Source organism: Oryctolagus cuniculus, chromosome 15, assembly GCF_964237555.1.
Source record: "Oryctolagus cuniculus chromosome 15, mOryCun1.1, whole genome shotgun sequence".
Taxonomy (NCBI): Eukaryota; Metazoa; Chordata; class Mammalia; order Lagomorpha; family Leporidae; genus Oryctolagus; species Oryctolagus cuniculus.
Window position 1 is genome coordinate 27,956,358 of NC_091446.1, and position 20,123 is coordinate 27,976,480.

Sequence of the window (20,123 nt, forward strand, 5' to 3'; positions counted from 1 at the left end):
ACCCATATATGGGATGCTAGCACTGCAGGCGAGGCTTTACCCGCTACGCCACAGTGCCGGCCCCTGATCTGTTTTTTTTTTCTTAAAGATTTATTTTATTTTACTTGAAAGTCAGAGTTACACAGAGAGGGGAGGCAGAGAGAGAGAGAGAGTGAGAGAGTCTTCCATCCGATGGTTCACTCCCCAGCTGGCTGCAACAGCTGGAGCCGCGCCGATCTGAATCCAGGAACCAGGAGTTTCCTCTGGGTCTCCCATGCAGGGGCAGAGGCCCAAAGACTTGGGCCATCCTCCACTGCTTTCCCAGACCATAGCAGAGAGCTGGATCAGAAGTGGAGCAGCCAGATCTTGAACTGGCACCCATATGGGATGCTGGCACTTCAGGCCAGGACTTTAATCCACTATGCCACAGCGCCAGCCCCATCCCTGATCTGTTTTTATTGATTGATTTTTCTCCTGCTTGCAGGTCCTAGGCATTGTGATCTTTGTGGTGTGGATGCTGGATGTTACTAAGTTTCTTTGCATGTTGAACTTTTTTCTGGAATGTGGTTGTATAATATAGAAATATGATTCTTTCGAGGTTTGCTTTTAAAATTGAGTGCAAGTCAAGAGCAACCTTTTTTTAAAAAAAAAAAAATTTATTCATTTATTTTGAAAGGCAGAGTTACAGAGGCAGAAAGAGAAGGAAAGGTCTTTCTATCCGCTGGCTCGCTCCCCAAATGGCCACAATGGCCGGAGCTGGGCCAATCCGAAGTAAGGAGCCTGGAACTTCTCCCAGGTCTTTCACATGGGTGCAGGGGCCCAAGGACTTGAGTCATCTTCCACTGCTTTCCTAGGCCATGGCAGAGAGGTGATTGGAAGTGGAGCAGCTGTGACTTGAACCGGTGCCCATAGGGATGTTGTCACCGTTGGCGACGACTTTACCTGCTATGCCACAGCGCCATCCCCAAGAGCAGTTTTTAATTTTAGATGACTTTGGCCCCATTACTAATACAGTACCTATCTGTAGAGATCACCTGATAGCCCCATGTATTAGTAGTAGGTCTGGAAATAAAAATATTTTCTTTCTGGAGCCCATCGTAGGCACCACAATTTTTTTTAAAGATTTATTTATTTATTTGAAAGGCAGAGTTAGAGAGAGAGCGAGAGCGAGAGAGAGAGAGAGAGAGCTTCCATCTGCTGGTTCTCTCCCTAGATGGCTGCAATGGTCGGAGCTGAGCCACACTAAAGCCAGGGGCCAGGTGCTCCATCTAGGGCTCCCACACAGGTCCAGGGACCCAAGCATTTGCGCCATGTTCTGTATCTTTCTCACATGCTCTAGCAGGGAACTGGATCAGAAGTGGCGCAACCAGGACTCAAACCAGAAACTCAGTCTAGTCTCCCATGTGAATGTCAGGGATCCAACTATTTGAGCTGCTGCCTCCCAGTGTGTGCATTAAGCAGGAAGCTAGAATTGAGAGTAGAGCCAGAACTCAAACCCAAGGACTCTGATATGGGATGTGAGTATCTTTTAAGTGGTGGCTTAACTGTTAAGCTAAATGAAATCATAAGTCTCTTGTTCTCTCTATATCTATATATCTATATCTATATATTTATTTATTTATTTTATTCTATTTTATTTCCTTATTTGAGAGAGAGAAGAGAAAAGAGACGAGAGATCTCTGTTGGCCGGTTCACTCCCCAAATACCTGGAACATCCAGGGCTGTGCCATGCTGAAGTCAGGAGCTTGGAATTCAGTCTCTGTCTCCCATGCAGGTTACAGGAATTCAAATGCTTAAAGTCATTAGCAGGAAGCTGGATTGGAAGCAGAGGAATCAGAACTTGAACCAGGCACTTCATATGAGATTCTGTCTCTAGCAATGTCTTTTTTTTTTTTTTAAAGATTTATTTATTTATTTGAAAGTTAGAGTTACAAAGAGGAGGGGAGAGTGATAGAGATAGAAATATCTTCCATTGGCTGGTTTACTCCCCAAATCTGGGGCTAGGGCAGGCTAAAGCCAGGAGCCTAGAACTCCTTCTGGGTCCCTGAGATGGGTACAGGGGCTCAAGGTTTTGGGTCGTCTTATGCTGCTTTTCTCAGACCATTAGTAGAAAGCTGGATTGGAAGTGGAACAGCCAAGATTCAAACCAGTTGCCCGTATGGGATGCTAGCATCACAGGCAGCAACTCAATCAACTGCGCCACAACACCAGCCCATCAAGCAATATCTTAACTGCTGTGCCAAATGCATTTTTAGAGGTTGCATAGTATGTTATTTTTGTATACCGTAATTTGCTATATAAATGACTAGTTTGAAGTATTTAGGGCATTTTGAAATAATTTTGTGTTTAAATTTGGTAGCTTAGAAAGAATAGAAATCTGATGGCATTTCCAAAGGAAATGCGGTAATGAGGTCATCTGGCTGCCTGTTCACTAAGGCACAGGGATGACAGGATGTTACTGAGAAGTAATCTGTGGGCCTCTCTGAAAGTGGAAAGAGGGGAAAATTCAGCTCAGTTCCCTAAATGTTTAGTCCCTTGTCATCAGAAAACTTATGATCTCGTGGAGGATCTAGTGAAAAACCAGTACACCTAAATAAACTTCACAATTGAATTGAAAAAAGGCATATCTAACCTGCTGAAATAATTTTGTTCATTACCTGAATAAATTTGCACATGCACATGGTGAAACCTGAGTTCAGACCGTAGAGCTCTAACTTGGACTTGTACCGAGTTCCTCTGCACTAAATCTTGTGAATTAGAAAAGTAACAGTCTGATAATATTTTTAATAAGGCTTCCATCTTCTCTGTTTTGTAAAATTGCCTGTATTTATAAAAATGAGGCATTGCTGGAGCAGAGGCAGAGCAGCCAGATAAGTTTTCCTTTCCCCAGTTGCAGCCATGGGCCCTGCCTCCGACAGAGCTGCTTCTGCTGCTCTTTCTGCACAGGGATCCTGGATCAGGAGCAGTTTGTGATGGCGCTCAGATGTGTAGTTTCTTTCAAATGAGACACACACACACACCCCCCTTTTAAAGATTTATTTATTTATTTATTTTTATTTGAGAGACAGAGTTACAGGGAGGGGCAGAGAGAGAGAGAGGTCTTCCATCCGATGATTTACTCCCCAGATGGCCGCAGCGACCGGAGCTGCGCCGATCCGAAGCCAGGAGCCAGGAGCTTCTTCCGAGTTTCCTACATGGGTGGAGGGGCCCAAGGACTTGGTACATCCTCTACTGCTTTCCCAGGCCATAGCAGAGAGCTAGATCGGAAGTGGAGCAGCTGGGACTAGAACCAGCGCCCATATGGGATGTCGGCGCTTCAGGTCAGGGCTTTAACCTGAACCTTTAACCTTTAACTTCTTCCACAGTGCTGGCCCCAAGGGTCACATGTCTCTCTCTCTCTCTTTTTTTTTTTTTTTTTTTTTTTTTTACAGGCAGAGTGGACAGTGAGAGAGAGAGAGACAGAGAGAAAGGTCTTCCTTTTTGCCGTTGGTTCACCCTCCAATGGCCGCCACGGCCGGTGCGCTGCGGCCGGTGCACCGCACTGATCTGATGGCAGGAGCCAGGTGCTTTTCCTGGTCTCCCATGGGGTGCAGGGCCCAAGGACTTGGGCCATCCTCCACTGCACTCCCTGGCCACAGCAGAGAGCTGGCCTGGAAGAGGGGCAACCGGGACAGAATCCGGCGCCCCGACCGGAACTAGAACCCGGTGTGCTGGCGCCGCAAGACGGAGGATTAGCCTATTGAGCCACGGCGCCGGCCTCACATGTCTCTTAATGTTAGTTGGGACTCATTCTCCTCTCCCTGAGAAAAGTCTTGTTCATTTGGGAAGCAGTCTCTTGAAACTAATAATAGCTAAAACTTACATAGCATTTACTCTGTGGTGGCCATTAATCTTAAAGCTGTCTGTCTGTGGACTCTTCACATTCTCACAGCAATCCTTCCTTTCGTGTCAGTGTTGCTGTTACTCTCTAGAAGGTGGTGGGAGCCGGCTTGGACCCTGACAACTGGTATCAGCGATCATACTCTTTACTCACTTCTTTACGAAATTCCAGCTCTGGGCTTATTCGCTCCGAGTTCAAATTCCATCTTCATCGCTTAGTACTTGTGCAAATGATCTCAGTCATTTGTCTCCTCAGAGTCTCAGTTTCCTCATCTGTGAGCCATATCACTGTGACCTACCTTTGTCCAGTGCCTGCGACACAGTAAAGTGTCCACATACTTAGCTCTTATTAATTAGCCATTCATTAAAAACACATGATTGGCGTGCCTAGCGTGTGCTTGCACAGCTGCTTTAAAGTGTGACCCTAAAGATCATAGCTCATAGACGTTGTGTCAGCTTTGTGTTTCAGTCACCTCTCCAGTGGGTGAGTTTGGAGAAGAGAGAGAATTTGGTCAGATAAGGGAAGAGTATTCCTTTTGCCTCTTTTTGCAGTTCACACAATTAAGTAAGAGGAGCAGAAACAGGTTACTCCTTGATTGAAACATAACCATCCTCTATCTGGAGAGGTTATTTGTTGTGTTCGACTGAGTTCCGAAAGATATATGTGAAGCAGGAGGGGACACTCACTCAGACAGCTGTGTTCACTAAATCAGCCCTGGCCGTGAGGGGAACAGTAAATGTGGCAGCCAGCTTGCCTTCATGTCACTGCTCCAGTGTAGATTTTAAATGGATGCAAAAATTGGTAGAACCCTGTTAAAGCAGGCAGGGAAAACGCAAGGCTGAGAAGGAATAGAGCATTTTGAGAGAAACTGAAAAGAAGGTAGAGAAAAACTTACCAGTGAAAATAGTTGAGAGAATTCTAACAGCTCTTATATTTTTCTGTAGGCTGAGGATGTGTTTAACAGAAGATTGGCACAGGCTTTGTTTGGTTATTCCAATAGTGCTATTCTGAGATGTGTCTTCATTTCTCATGTTTGTGTCTGATAGCCGGAGTTTGACAGATCGGTGTCCTTTCCTTCTTCACAGTTCTGAGGCTTTCTACCAATGCAGGCCAGTGGAAGGAAGCAGCTAGCAAGGTCACCCACGCGCTGGTTAACATCAGGTAAGGAATGAGAATTTATCTCTTTGAGCTCCTTGGCTCATCCTGAGGTTTATTGTACCTTTCTAAGTGCAATGCATGGAACAACAGTTATTTTAAGCCATGGTGTCTGTAGGAGTGGAAGAAATTGTCATACTTGATCAAGAAAAGCAGGAATACACAGACTTTCATTTTGTCGTATTGAAACAGATTGAAGTGCTGGCTGTTCTATGAATTTTCTACCCGGAGATAGTAGCAAGCCCTTTTCAGGCATCTTAGTTGCCAAAGTGATTTTTTGCATGTAGGCCATCTGAAAGCTTTTCTCCGAAGATTGTTTCCTAGGGTTCTGTATGACTTCAGTGAGTGACTCACAGGGATCTGGAACTTTGACATTTTATGATATGTGGCTATTGCTATTTGTGGTGAATAGAAGCAAATGGAATCCATGGTGCTAAGTCATTTTAGGTTCCTTAAAACAGCAGGACAATTAAGGGGTGCCATAAGTATGTGTTGGATAAAATTACATCAGATGCAGGGTTGGTCTGGATCTTGCAGAAGCACCACTCACTCACAGGAGTGAGCTGTCAGTCAATCGACAGGAGAAAGTGCTTTCAGTTTCATGTTTTCTTCCATTCCTTGCTTTCTTTGTGCCTGGGATTTTTCCATTTTCTCAACAGTTATTAAATTGTTTTTGCAAACAATTGAGAAATTAACATTGAGTAAAGAGGCAAACCCAACAGATGGAGAACTTGATTTAGCTCCAGATGTAAGCCTTGCCAGACATTCCTGTAATAGTAATGCACATATTTACAACTTGGTATAGATTTTAATGTGTGACAGAGCTGGGATGTGATGTTTGTTTATGGATCTTTCTTTTTTTCTAAAGGTAAAATGTCCTTTCCCTGCAATGATTTAGTATGGTGTTTGGCGCATCCAGGAATAAAAGGAAAAGTGTGAAATGTGTGTGCTGAGGGGCTGGGATGAGGGTGCATGGGGAGAGATGTGCTAACAAGATTGCACAGTGAAGGTTGCTCTGTCTTACCTGGCCCTGGAGACATTTTACAACAAACATAGCTTTATAAATCTCACAAATATGTGCATGTCTACACTTAGCAAATAATCTTAGGTACTATGGGGAGGTCTTCTGGTAGAGGAGATTTTCTGTAAGGATCAGGAGATACAAACTGCCTTCTCCTAGCTATCCCTTTGTGACCAGAGGGCAGGGTGACACGTGTGCATGTTTGAGTGAAGCACCAGGTCTGGGCTCCAGTATGAAGTGCATTTGGGCACAGTTTATGTTTTGTTTGCTCATGTATTTACATAGGCTTTTCGGGCAGCTCCTGTTTATCTGGGGCCTGTTTTCCTCGGTCACATGTCTTTATGCTTGCTTTATCTCCAGCTTTGTTGCTTTCCTCTCAGTGGTTTCTGGCTTGGCTGCTGTCCTTATTCTTCCTAAAGGCCATCAAGCAGCTAATTTAAGCTTTTGGCCTCTTCTTTTTTTGAATAGCCAGGGAAGTACTGGACTTGAAAGGATGCCTGTAACTATGACCTTTCTTCTCTTTGCATGAGTCTGTCAGACCTATACCTTCATTTTCATTTCCCAAACTTACCTGATGAACTCACTGCAGAGAATTATCTCATATTTTCACTGTTGCTAATTAACAAGTCTCAGAAGTATATCCATAAAGTAGCAAAGACCCATTGCATTTTCTCGAGAGGTCATTGGAAAGACGTGTTTGAATCTTACCACGCTAAGTCCAGTTCAAGGAAAAATACTGCTGGGATTAGGCACAGGTTTGCCTTTTTCCACTTTTTATTCTATTCTGTTTTCGCTTGCTAAATGCCAGACTTTGTGCTGCTCTTTTGTATACTCTCTTCCTTAATCTTCAAATTCTATAGAGTATATTATATGTGTCTTAAAATATACTTTTCACTAGTAAGGGAACAGAGCCATTAAAGGTATTCTAAACTCTGGAAGGTCCCACAATTTGTTGGCAAAGCTGAAAATTAATCACAGGTCATCTAATTCTTAAGCCTAGGTCTAGGACTCTTTCTTCCATACTGTAATGCCTCCTTCTACACAGTTACATCAAAGGCTGCCATAGAGGCAAACAGAAATCTTAGTATAAGGTTACTGTGTGTCCGTGAGCAAGCCACTGGATCTCATTCTACCATCTATAAAATGGGAATGCTGGAGATAGCAGCTTTTTCACAGGGTAGTGGTTGTAAAAATGCTGTATGTGAAAATTCTTTTTTTTTTAAAGATTTATTTATTTACTTGAAAGGCAAAGTTACAGAGAGGCAGGGGGAGAGAGAGAGAGAGAGAGAAAGAGAAAAAGTCTTCATCCTTTGGTTCACTCCCTAGTTGGCCACAATGGCTGAAGCTGCTTCAGTCTAAAGCCAGGAGCCAGGAGCTTCTTGCGGGTCTCCCATGTGGGTGCAGGGGCCCAGGCATTTGGACCACCTTCCACTGCTTTTTTCCCAGGCCATTAGCAGAGAGTTGAATCAGAAGTGGAGCAGCCAGGACCCGAACCAGTACCCATATGGGATGCCAGCACTGTAGGTAGCAGCTTTACCTGATATGCCACAGTGCCGGCCTCATTGAAAATTCTTTAGTAAACTATAAAACTGGCCATTTCATTTAGCTTAGTGCCTTCAAGGGTTATCTGTGTTGTAGCATGTGTCAGAATTTTCTTTTTAGACTATACTCTGCTGCATTATGTACACACCACATTTTGTTTATTCATTCATCTGTTGGTGGACACTGGAATTGCTTCACCTTTTTTCTTTTTTTAAACATTAAGGGGTTATCTTAACTTTGAAGGATGTCTTGCTTGTCTTTGTAGGTGGACCTTGATGGCTTGGATGAAGGTGGTCCAAGGAATGTTCTCTACTGGGTTAGAATTCTCTTAGCTGAGGGCAAAAACAGGGTATGCCTTTCTTCTCAGAAGCCTGTGCTCCACTAATACAGTGTGATGAGTGCTCCTTTGCGCCCTTTGCTGTTCTCTGACAGCTTGTGCCGTGCATCCATGACGCTGTTATAGTTGAGAGAACAAGGAATTCCGAGCTGTAGGTCTCCCAGGAATACTGTGGGGCATTTAACTACTGGTCACCAGGTTGATTATCAAGAATAGACTATGGAAAGATTTAGCAGTAAAATTGTGAGGGTGTGCATAATTCATTCACTTCTATTTATAAAGGCTTTTTTTTCTTTTCTCATCCCACTCATGGAAAGGATTTCTAAGGCAGAATGAACATACTCTTAGCCGTCTCTCCTGTAGGATTTTTTTTGTTTTTGACAGTTATTGGAAAGGATTAGGTTGTGTCTGAGATGTTCAGACACCTTACAGCTGGGCCACCTCCCAGACTGTTTTGCCTTTTGATGAGGACTCCGAATGATGTCTTTGGGATGTCTTGGAATGCAGAGCATCTGACGACCACCCTGCCGGTGAGAGGCAGCAGAAGGGCCTCAGGCGTTCCTGTTGTTGGGAGTTTAGATTGTGACAAGTGAAGATTAGAAGTACTTCCTGCACTTGAAGGCTTAAATTTGCTCAAGTGTCAGTCTCCTTGCTTTTCACTTGTCTTTCATGGCTTAGTCATGCTAGTTCTTTAATTGTCAAAGTTAATTGTGTTTAAACAAATTGTCTCTTTCTTCCTGTTTGATCTTTCAGTGAGATTCTTAAAATGCAGCTGCTTAGAAACTGCTATTTTTATTGGAACACCTGATGTCACCAACAAACAGGGCCCTATGGTTGTTCCTCCCCAGAGAAGAGTTGTTTTATTGCTTTGCCATAAGAAGAATAAAATATATTCCTCCACCTCTAAGATTCTGCTTTTCAGTGTAATTATTACTTTAGCTGCCTCCACAGAGCAAAGGTCCACAAAAGACTGTTTTGAAGGGTCATGCGTCGGACTTGAAGGAAGATATTTGGGAAGTTTTGCTTAGAGACTTCTGTGTTAAATATTTCCTGCCACCACTCAGCTGGCTCTCCTGTGAGAGCTTGCACTTTAGGAGGATGTCTGTTGACTGTTAACTTAATTAGTTGAAAGAGAAGAAAAATGTTAGACTAAAATCTGACCTTCATCTAACCAAACAACTTTCAAGGTAAGTAATTCGAAGCCCTTAATGAATCTCTTCAAGTTAATATCTTAGTGCTTTTCACTTAATGAGCATTTTATTAGCACCAGGTTCAAAATCCTATTCTCTAATTGCTCACAGAAAGAAATAGTGGCTGAATCACTGTGAATAGGTGTTTTTCCTGATCTGTAATTTTCTTCAGATAGATAAAGTTTTAACTCTGTGATTAGTGTACTAGTTTTTTTCTTCATTTGGACTATATTAAGCTGAAGTTTACTTTTTCTTTGAAATTGACTTTTAGATGCTGCTATTGTTAGTTATAAGCTCGGGGTTTGGAAAGAGGATTTAGTGCGTTTTTTTTTTTTTTTTTTTTTTTTTTTTGACAGGCAGAGTGGACAGTGAGAGAGAGAGACAGAGAGAAAGGTCTTCCTTTTGCCGCTGGTTCACCCTCCAATGGCCGCCGCTGCAGCCGGCGCACCGCGCTGATCCTGGCAGGAGCCAGGAGCCAGGTGCTTTTCCTGGTCTCCCATGGGGTGCAGGGCCCAAGCACCTGGGCCATCCTCCACTGCACTCCCTGGCCATAGCAGAGAGCTGGCCTGGAAGAGGGGCAACCGGGACAGAATCCGGCGCCCCAACCGGGACTAGAACCCGGTGTGCCGGCGCCGCAAGGTGGAGGATTAGCCTATTGAGCCACGGCGCCGGCGGATTTAGTGCGTTTTTAAGTCTCTCAGTTATTCATCTGGAAGTTTGCCTCCAGTGCTCCTGTTCATGGCCTGGCCTTTTTGTCCAGTGCTGAGGCGGTCTCCCTCATTCTTCCTGCTTCTGTGCTTATGTAGCTGTTTTCCTTTACTCTAAACATCGTCTCTCCCTCCAGAAACAAAACAAAAGGAAAAAAATCTCTAAGTGTACGCTTCTGAGAAGGTTGAGGAACAGCCTCTCAGGAGCCTCTAGATAATGAGGTTCCTTGAGCATAACACCTTTTAGGAAAGGCTGAGTGTAGAATTCTGAATATCACACAAAAAGTAAGCCCTTAGACCATAATCATTGTTGATGGCAGCAAAGTTAGGGTTGGGAAGGGAATGTGAGGTAAGCCAACCTAGGTCTCCACAGCTCCCCTTGCCCCACACACCTGTTTGGGCCACAATATTTGTCTCATAGCCACAGTTCTCCTACCAAAACTAATTGTTGAGAGAAGGAGTGGTTTGATGCCCAGGCGCTTCAGCTGAGGGCTGCAACTTAGCCTAATGAAAAGTAAATATGAACTAAAATGATTAGTGATAGGAGTAGAGGTGTTGGCTGATGAATATTGAATACCAGAAGTATGTGCACATAACTTCCTGTTCTGCTTGTTTGCTCTAAGGTGGCAGATAGGCTCAGATTACCCCCTGAGTTAGAGCTCATCAATAATGACCCTTCTTCATTAATCAGGCCCTGCTGATCTCCCATTAGAGGGAATTAAAAGTGTTATGCAAATACAAAGCATCAAATGAAGCTGCTATAATATTGTTTGCCCAGGGACTGGGAGCATTACATATTATTCTAATAGTCACTGTTCCCTGATCTTTTAAGACTTCGGCTAGAAACGAAAATCCAAATACCAAATCCCATGTGGTTAATCATCTGTTTTGCCCTAGCTTGCTTTGCTGCAAAGTGAAGTTTTGTATTATGTCATAGCTGGGCTTAGTGAACTGCAGCGCAATAAAGAATCTGCGACTGGGGCCGGTGCTGTGGCATAGCTGGTAAAACCACTTCCTGCAGTGCCGGTATCCCATATGGGCGCCAATTTGAGTCTCAGCTGCTCCACTTCCAATCCAGCTCTCTGCTATGGCCTGGGAAAGTAGTAGAAGATGGCCCAAGTCCTTGGGCCCCTGCACCCGCATGGGAGACCCGAAGAAAGCTCCTGGCTCCTGGCTTTGGATCAGCGCAGCTCCAACCATTGCAGCCACCTGGGGAGTGAGCCAATGGAAGGAAGACACCTCCCCCCCCGCACCCCCCCCCCCCGGTAACTCTGTCTTTCAAATAATAAATAAATAAATATTAAAAGAAAAAAATCTGTGATTTAGGAGACTCAGATATTGTAATGAAATAATAAGATTAAGCTGTGAATTTATTTTAGATTTTTGGTGTATTTGTTTATTTGAAAGAGAGAGGGAAAGAGAAATAGAGCAAGAGTGCTCCCATCTGATGTTTCACTTTCCAGATGCCCACAGTCTTTGGGGTTGTGCCAGAACTTAAGCCAGAAGCCAGGAACTTTTTTTTTTTTTTTTTTTTTTTTAAGATTTATTTGAGAGGTAGAGTTATAGACAATGAGAGGGAGAGACAGAGAGAAAGGTCTTCTATCCACTGGTTCACTCCCCAAATGGCCGCAGTGGGCAGAGCTGCAATGATCTGAAGCCAGGAGCCAGGAACTTCCTCCAGGTTTCCCACATGGGTGCAGGGGCCCAAGGGCCTGGCCATCTTCTGCTGCTGAAGCCAAGAACTTAATCCAGATCTCCCTGGTTGATAGTAGGAACCAAATCCCTTGAGCCATCACCACTGCATTAGCAAGAAGCTGAATCAGGAATCGGAGCCAGGAATCAACCCCAGGTACTCTGATATGGTACTTGGGCACCTTAACTGCTAGGCCAAGCACTCGCCCCTCAGCTATGGTTTTAGGTGAGTGTGACTTTGGCATATGAAACCCCTGTTAAATCTATCCCGAAACACCCCTGGATTCTTTTTCTGCTTTGCCTTCACCACTTTTTTTCACTTGTGGTAAAACATATAAAACACAAACTTACCATTTTAATTATTTTTAAATATATAGTTCAGTAGTGTTATGAACAGTCACAATTTTGTGCAACTATCACCATCATACACCTCTTGAACTTTTTCTTCAGCTAAAACTCTGTCCTCATTAAAGACTAGCTTTCCATTCCCTCCTCCTCCCACCCTCTGGCCAACACCATTCTGTTTTCTGTTTCTATGAATTTGACCACTCTGGGTCAAATTCCTTTGTGGCTAGCCTATCGCATTTAGTATATATATAGTATACACACTATATATACTACATATCTATAGTATATATAGTGTATATATATATATATATATATATATAGTATAGTCCCTAGAATTTCCTTTTTAAAACTGAATACTATTTTTTATGTTATGTGCCACATTGTATCTCCCCATTGTCATATTGATGGACCTTCGGGTTGCTTCTACCTTTTAGCTATTGTGAATAATGCTACTATCAGTGTGAGTGTACATAAATTTCTGTGAGATCCTCTTTTCTTTTCTAAGGGGTCTATAACCAGAATTGAAATTACTGGATTATATGATAATTCTGTGAATATCATTTTGAGTAACTACCAGACTGTGACTCAGAGTGGCATACTCTTTATATACCAGTTTCTCCACAGTCTTGCCATGTCTGATGTTTTGGGGTTTCTTTTCATTGTTTATTTTTGGGTGTAGTTCTAATGTTTATGAACTATTATTTCATTGTGATTTTATTTTGCATTTCTCTAACAACTAGTGATGTTGAGCATCTTTCTTAGGCTTATTGGCCTTTTTTACATCTTCTTTGGAGAAATGTCTGTTAAAAAAGAATTCTGTTGGATATGGTTTGAGTATACCCCTTAAAGGTCCATATTTGCTGGAAGCTTGGTCTGCAATTGGTAGTGTTAGGAGATGGTGGGCGCTTTAAGAGATTGGGCTTAGGGGCAGACGTGTGGTACAGTGGGTTAAGTTACTGCTTGGGATTCTAGCATTCCATATCGGAGCGCTGATCGGAGTTCTGGATCTTCCACTTGCCATCCAGCTTTCTGCTAACGTGACTGGGGATGTAGCGGGTTATGGCCCAAGTACTTTGGTTCCTGCCACATGGGAGGCTGTGAGGCTGTCTCTGTCTCTTTTTTTCTTTTTCTGTCTTTCCCTCGATCTCTGTCACTCTGCTTTTCAAATAAATAAATAAATCTCTAAATAAAGAAGTTGGGAAGTAGTCCTTCTGTATTTTGGAAAGCTTGTGAAGAATTACAGAGAAAGAGAGAGGTAGAGACAGAAAGAAGGAGAGAGGTCTTCTATCTGCTGGTTCACTCCTCAAATGGCCACAACAGCTGGGGCTAGGCCAGGCTGAAGCCAGGAACCAGGAACTTCATCCAGACCTCTCACATGGGTGCAGCGGCCCAAGGACTTGGGCCATCCTCTGCTGCTTTCCTGGGCACATTAGCAGGGAGCTGGATCGGAAGTAGGTCAGCCAAGAGCCAAACTGGTACCCATATGGGAGCCTGGCACTGTGGACAGCTGCTTCACCCACTGTACCACAGTGTTGGCTCCTGAGTATTGCTTTCTTTATTTTTTTTCTGAAAAATCTCTACTTTTTGATTAGATTGTTTATGCCATTCACATTTAATGTTATTGATATAGTTGGATTTACATTTGCCACTGAACTTCTTGTTTTATATGTCATATCTTTTGTGTTTCTCTGTTCCTCTTTATTGCTTTCTTTTACATTGAGTATTATTATCTTCTAATCTAGCATTTTTATTTCTTTATTGATCTTTTTCACTATTTTAAAGATTATTTTCTTGGTGATTGTTCTGTTGCTCATCATACACATTTTAAGAATTGACTTCAGATTTATACACCAATACCCATTTCAGTAAACTTTATTTGGAACACACACACACACACACACACAGAGGAATTCCGTATGTTTCCTGAGAAAGTGACGACTTGTTAGAACCAAGATATATAATTCTGTTTACTGGATCATATCTGGAGCTAGGACTATATGATAGTGTGGGGGAAAGTCTATATTTGGATTTTAGATACATACATCTGCTTTATAGGGGATTTTCTTACTTGTAGGTATCAAGTGCAGCACTTCAGATCCTGCTCTGTTCCTTGGGGAAACTAATAGCCCACAGTTACTTCTTTTTCTGTGCTCAAAACGTGAGCAGTCAGAGCTCATTGGCTCTTAATGCCTGCATGTTGAGCGTTATAAGAAAGAAAAAATATAAGTACAAAAGTGACAGGACTAATTGGTGAATAGTAGTTTTGAGGGTATATAATTTTGAGAGGACACAATATTTGGATGTGAGGTGGTTGAAGGGGTTGTTGGGTGTGTTCTTTTATTTATGGCATGAGGGTTGTTTTGTGGAAGGTTATTTTTGGCCTGTGTCCTGTCTCTTGCACCTTATTTTCTCCCAGTGAGGTAGGGGCTCCTGATTGTGGCCAGTGTTTATTGGGTCAGATCAGGGGCTATTTCTGGAGTATTGGTCCCAGGAGAAGAGGAGTAAACCTTGAGCTCAGCCTCTGTCTTGAGTTAAGCCTACTGGGCTGTGAAATAAAAGGATAGTCTTAGTGGTGTTCAAGTCCATGTTTTGAGAGTGCCAGCTGAAGCCTCCTACATTTGGGGCCTTACCCTTTGTGAAGTCTAGGGTTTAATAAAAAATGTGAATAGCCAACTTGAGGAACCTTGTAAAAGCATTTTATTATAATTGTCTATTCATTGGGAGAGATACTCTAAGTATCTGGTGACCTTATATTGAATGTTGTTTTGGCAAATAATTGGACAGTCTTTTTTGCTTGTTAATTACACTGACATTTTCTCTTTCTTAATGAATTATGTCAGATATATCCTGAGCTTTTTGTAGATGACTGGGAAGAACTGCCTTTGTGACTGAGCCAATGATAATAGAGTAGTTGCTTCCCAGTAACTGGAGCTAACTAAGAGCCCTGGGCCTGGAGGTGAATTGAAAAGGGTGTGTTAGGAGCAAACAGTTGCAGATGAAATTTACTAGAGCAGTCAGTCACTGGATGATTGGCAGTTTGCTCCAGAATGTTCTAGCCCTTAGTTCCAGGTGTGTGGTTCAGCGCCCGCTCCCCCACCCTCACACACCATGACAGGAGAACCCATTATTTTGTCTGTCTAGGTCCAGAGTTTCACTCTGTTCCTTATTTCTGTAGACATATGTTTGCACAGCACAGGCATCTTGTTTGTACTTGTTCCACTAGTAGCCTATAGGATTTCCTACCTATAATTTTATGGTGTGGCAAATTAATTTTTAAATTTAGTGTTAACTTTTTATGGGTATCTGAGATGAGCTATTTAATGTACATCCTTTATTCTGCTAATCAGCAGGACCTACCATATGCTATTTCCGGTTTCTGTAGGCATCAAAATGTTGGGATGAGAAGGATTGAGAGTAAAGAATGAATGAGGGGCAGTGTGATGTGTTTGTGTGAAATAGGTAGGATCCTTTCTTTAGAAGCCTGTGGTTGGAGGAGCATTCCTTTGTTCTGTTTCTGCCACTGTTTCCTTATCTTTACAGTTCCTTCTGACAACTAGAAATTGAGAGCCAGAGGGACAGTCAAGGTGACCTAAAACTGCTAGTGTGTCATAGGAGCTCAGGAAGAAAGGTGTTTTCAGTAGACTCATTATCTAACGGGCTCATAAAGGTAGGTTGGGGCTAGAGTTTGTGGATCCAAACCCTGCCCTTCCTGGCTTCTGCCCTTTGCCAGCCAGCTCTTCTCTCCCTCTGGCTCTCTGGAGATGAATTGTTTTGCCAGCACAACTATCCCTGGTCCTTTGGGGGAAGTCTTGCTCTCTAAATGTTATTGATCCCAAGGAAAAAAAAATTGTTTGTCCTGAGTAAAGGTTGATTTTTCTTTTTTCTTTGTTTTCCAAAGGAGCACTTATTAAGGAAAATAGACATTTAATAATGGCTTAGTGGGGCCGGTGGTGTGGTGTAGTAGGTTAAACCTCCACCTGCGGTGCTGGCATGCCATATGGGCACCAGTTCAAGTCCCTGCTGCTCCACTTCTGATCCAGCTCCCTGCTAATGGCCTGGGAAAACAGTGGAAGATAGCCTAAGTGCTTGGGCCCCTGCACCCATGTGGGAGACCCAGAAGAAGCCCTTGAATCCTGAGTTCAGCTTGGCTGAGCCCTGGCTGTTACAGTCATCTAGGGAATGGACCAGCAAATGGAAGACATTCATTCTCTCTCTCCCTGTCTGTCTCTCTCCTCCTTCTTCCTCTCTCCCTCTCTCCATATAACTTTCAAATAAATTTTTTAAAAAATTAATGGTTTAGTTTATGAAATATTGCCTCCTCATAATAACTTACATAAAGTCTAGCCACAAAAAGGATAAACAGATCCCTGACTCCTTTCCTTTTCCATCCTACATCTAGGATTATTTTGAAAAAAAGTTCTTGTTAGACTGTGGGTGGTTCTTCATCTGATTTATTATTTTTTCCTGGTCTCTGCTTACCTTTCCCAAAAGTCAGAGTGAAACTCTGGTCATGTAACTCAGATACTCTAACCATATTGAACAGTAGGTTGTCAATCTGCTAATTAGAAAAAGAATCTATTGCTATTGGGTAGCAATATTTTTTTTTAATTTTTTAAACTTTTATTTAGTAAATATAAATTTCCGAAGTACAGTTTATGGATTACAATGCCCCCCCCCCCATAACTTCCCTCCCACTCACAACCCTCCCATTTCCTGCTCCCTTTCCCATTCCATTCACATCAAGATTCATTTTCAATTCTCTTTATATACAGAAGATCGATTTAGTATATATTAAGTAAAGATTTCATCAGTTTGCACCCACACAGAACATAAAGTGTAAAATACTGTTTCAGTACTAGTTATAGCATTAATTCACGTTGGACAACACATTAAGGACAGAGATCCCACATGAGGAGTAAGTACACAGTGACTCCTGTTGTTGACTTAACAATTTGACACTCTTGTTTATGGTGTCAGTAATCACCCTCGGCTCTTGTCATGAGTTGCCAAGGCTATGGAAGCCTTTTGAGTTCGCCAACTCAGATCTTATTTAAATGAGGTCATAGTCAAAGTGGAAGTTCTCTCCTCCTTTCAGAGAAAGGTACCTCCTTCTTTGATGGCCCCGTTCTTTCTACTGGGATCTCACTCACAGAGATCTTTCATTTAGGTCTTTTTTTTTTTTTTGGGGGGGGTCAGAGTGTCTTCCTTTCCATGCCTAAAATACTCTCATGGGCTCTTCAGCCAGATTGAATGCCTTAAGGGCTGATTCCAAGGCCAGAGTGTGGGTAGCAATATATTAACTTAGGAGCCAACCCAGACATCTCTTCAGTGGATGAAACTCTGATTTTCCTTGAACTACTGCAAACAATATGATACGTGTCCTGGGCTCCATTGAGAGTTTAATCACTCTAAACTCTCAGATTTATATCAGAATGGTTGATGCAGCGCCTTATTTCTGTTAGACTTTGACCTTGCAGGTTAGCAGGGACTGAATCGCCGGAAGAACCTAAGAGGCCATCCTTATCCCAGTCCCCTTCCCAAAGCATAGATGTCATTTGTTAGTGATACATCCAGTCTGCTTGAATACTTGGTTACACAGTGCTTAATACTTCAGCCTTCAGACTTTCTAATTTTTTAACTGATGGGAATTTCTTCCTTATGATAGAATCTTCTTCTTTATAACCTGAACCTGTTGAATTCTATTTCTACTCTCATATGCAACACAAATTTACTCTGTCTTGTAAATGTTAACATCTGACTATCCTTTTACATGTATGACATTCTTCCCTAACTTGTTTTTCATATTGAATGGTTTCAAAATCTGTGGTGTGGGTGGGCATTTGGCCTAGCACTTGAGAAGTGGGTTAAGGTGCTTATGTTGGGGCTAGTATTGTTGCATAATGAGTTAGGCCACCGCTTATGAGGCTGGTGTCTCATATGTGCACTGGTTCATGTCCCAGCTGCTCCTCTTCTGATCCAGCTCCCTCCTGTTAGCCTGGGAAAAACAGCAGAATATGTCTCAAGTGTTTGGGCCACTGCCACCCACATGGGAGACCTAGATGATACGCCTGGCTCCTGGCTTTGGCCTGGTCCAGCCCAGGTGTTGTGGCCATTTGGGAAGTGAACCATCGGAAAGACTCTCTCCCTATGTTTCCGTTTCTCTGTGTAACTCTGCCTTTCCAATAAATCAATAAACCTTTAAAAGAAAAAAAAAAATAGATGCTTGTATTGCATATTGCTGCCTGGGTTAAATGCTTACTGTGTTCCTGACTTCAGCTTCCTGCTAATACAGATCCTGGGAAGCAGTGGGGATGGTTTAAGATATTGGGTTCCTGTTACTCCTGTGGGAGACCTGGATTGAGTTACTGGCTTCTGTCCCTTCCCTGGGACCATTTTGGGGAGTGAACCAATGAGTGGAGCACTCTGTCTGCATGTCTCTGCCTCTCAAATTAAAAAAAAAAAGGGGGTGGGGGAGGAAGGAAGAAAAAGAAATGAAACTCAGATATGCTGTGACTATCCTTTGCACATACTCTTAAATTTACCTCCTAAAGTATGGTGTTAGAGTGTCCTTGCACCAAATAAATACATATTCAGTAGATGTTTACTAGATTGAATGGCACCTAGAGCTGGATATGGAGATGTAACTAAGTTTACAAAGCGATTGTTAGGTCTGTGATACAGACATATCTTATTTGCAGCCTCCATGGATGATATAACAGCTAAATCACATTATTGGTTCATAGCAACCTTGGATCCAATTGAAACTGTCTGATCTGAAAAATGACCTGTCTCAAGCCAGCTTTCTCCCATACTATACTTGTGAAATGGTCGTGATGTTTTGTTTTGTTTTGTTGTGCTATGTTTTTTTAATTTTTTTAAGATTTATTTATTTTATTTGAAAGTCAGAGTTACACAGAAAGAGAAGGAGAAGTGAGGGGGAGGGCTTCTATCCATTGGTTCACTCCCCAATTGGCCGCAACAGCTGGAGCTGTGCCGATCTGAAGCTAGGAGCCAGGAGCTTCCTCCAGGTCTCCCACATAGGTGCAGGGGCCCAAGCATTTGGGCCATCTTCCACTGTTTTTCCAGGCCATAGCAGAGAGCTGGATCGGAAGTGGAGCAGCCAGAACTCGAACCAGTGCCCATATGGGATGCCGGCACTGCAGGTATCAGCTTTACCTGCTATGCCACAGTGCTGGCCCCTATGTTTTATTTTTTAATACCATCTGATTGATTGTTATAAAAAAATTAAGCCTTACAGAAAAGTGCAAAGTGAAGTAAAATAATCTAAAATCTCACCCTTCAAGATAGCTACTCTTACTGTTTTGGTGAGTCTCCTGAACATCTATTTTTTGTTTGTTTGTTTTCCTTTTTAAACTAAACTATCTGCAATTCTTTATCCTTGTTAAATATATCTTGTTGGTGTGAGCCCATCATTCTAGCTAATCCGGGTACTTTTTGAATCCTGATTATGTCATTCTATGTATTGGTTGTCTTGCAGCTTTGTATCATCAGCACATTTGGTAAATATGCCTTCTAAATCCTTGTCCAGATGCTTTGATCTATTCCTGACTCTGTTACTGATTTGGTGGATGATTTGGGACTAATCTCTCCCTTTTCTGGGCTTTGGCTTGCTGCTGTTATATAAAATGGCCCTGAACACTGGAAAAATTCCTTAGGAAGCAACTGCAAAGCTCTTTGTGAAGAATGAATTTGTGAAGAAAAAATTGTAGGTGGGGAATCATCAGCCAGGGCCAGACTTGAAAAATAAGATCCTTTTATAGAAAATTGGGAGAATAGCCTTCAATAGAGTAGTTCAGATCTTCCGCTAGCCTTCTACTCTCCCAAAACTCCAGCACAGGGATTCACCTATGGAAGAATTAAAAAAAAAAAAAAAAAAAAAAAAGGCAGGCTGGGCGGGGTTGGCCTTGGGAGGTATGGAGTGGGGGTGGTGATGGTGTAGGTGTAGCAAGCACTGTTTCTTACATTGAGAAGTGAGAGGGAATCTACAAGAAAAGGGCATTAAATGGTCAGCTTTGAGGGAAGGGTGGGTGGGAGAGCTTTTACTGAGGAGGAAGATATCTGTAGCTGTTTTCTCTTGATGAGCAGGAAGCTTGCTGGTCACAGTAGAGGCTCTTCTGAGCTGGGATCCTTGGTGGAGAAGTGTGGAATTCACTGCTGCTTGCTAGTTCTTTCCTAAACAAGCCTGGCCTTGCACATTGCATTTCCCCTGGGTTTTTCAAGGAGGTTTCTGGTAATCTGAAGCTGAAACTGA

General features: G+C 42.6%; 1 protein-coding gene across 4 annotated transcripts in view; it reads left to right on the forward strand.

Moving 5' to 3' along the window:
- The window catches only part of ARMH3 (armadillo like helical domain containing 3), a 217,599-nt gene that overhangs the window by 107,051 nt on the left and 90,425 nt on the right, over positions 1–20,123 (forward strand). For all 4 annotated transcript variants that reach the window (XM_008270392.4, XM_002718677.5, XM_017348512.3 and 1 more), the window contains one exon: positions 4,945–5,020. In XM_008270392.4, the coding sequence (XP_008268614.1) occupies positions 4,945–5,020 (76 nt within the window). The remainder of the gene's footprint in view (positions 1–4,944; positions 5,021–20,123) is intronic.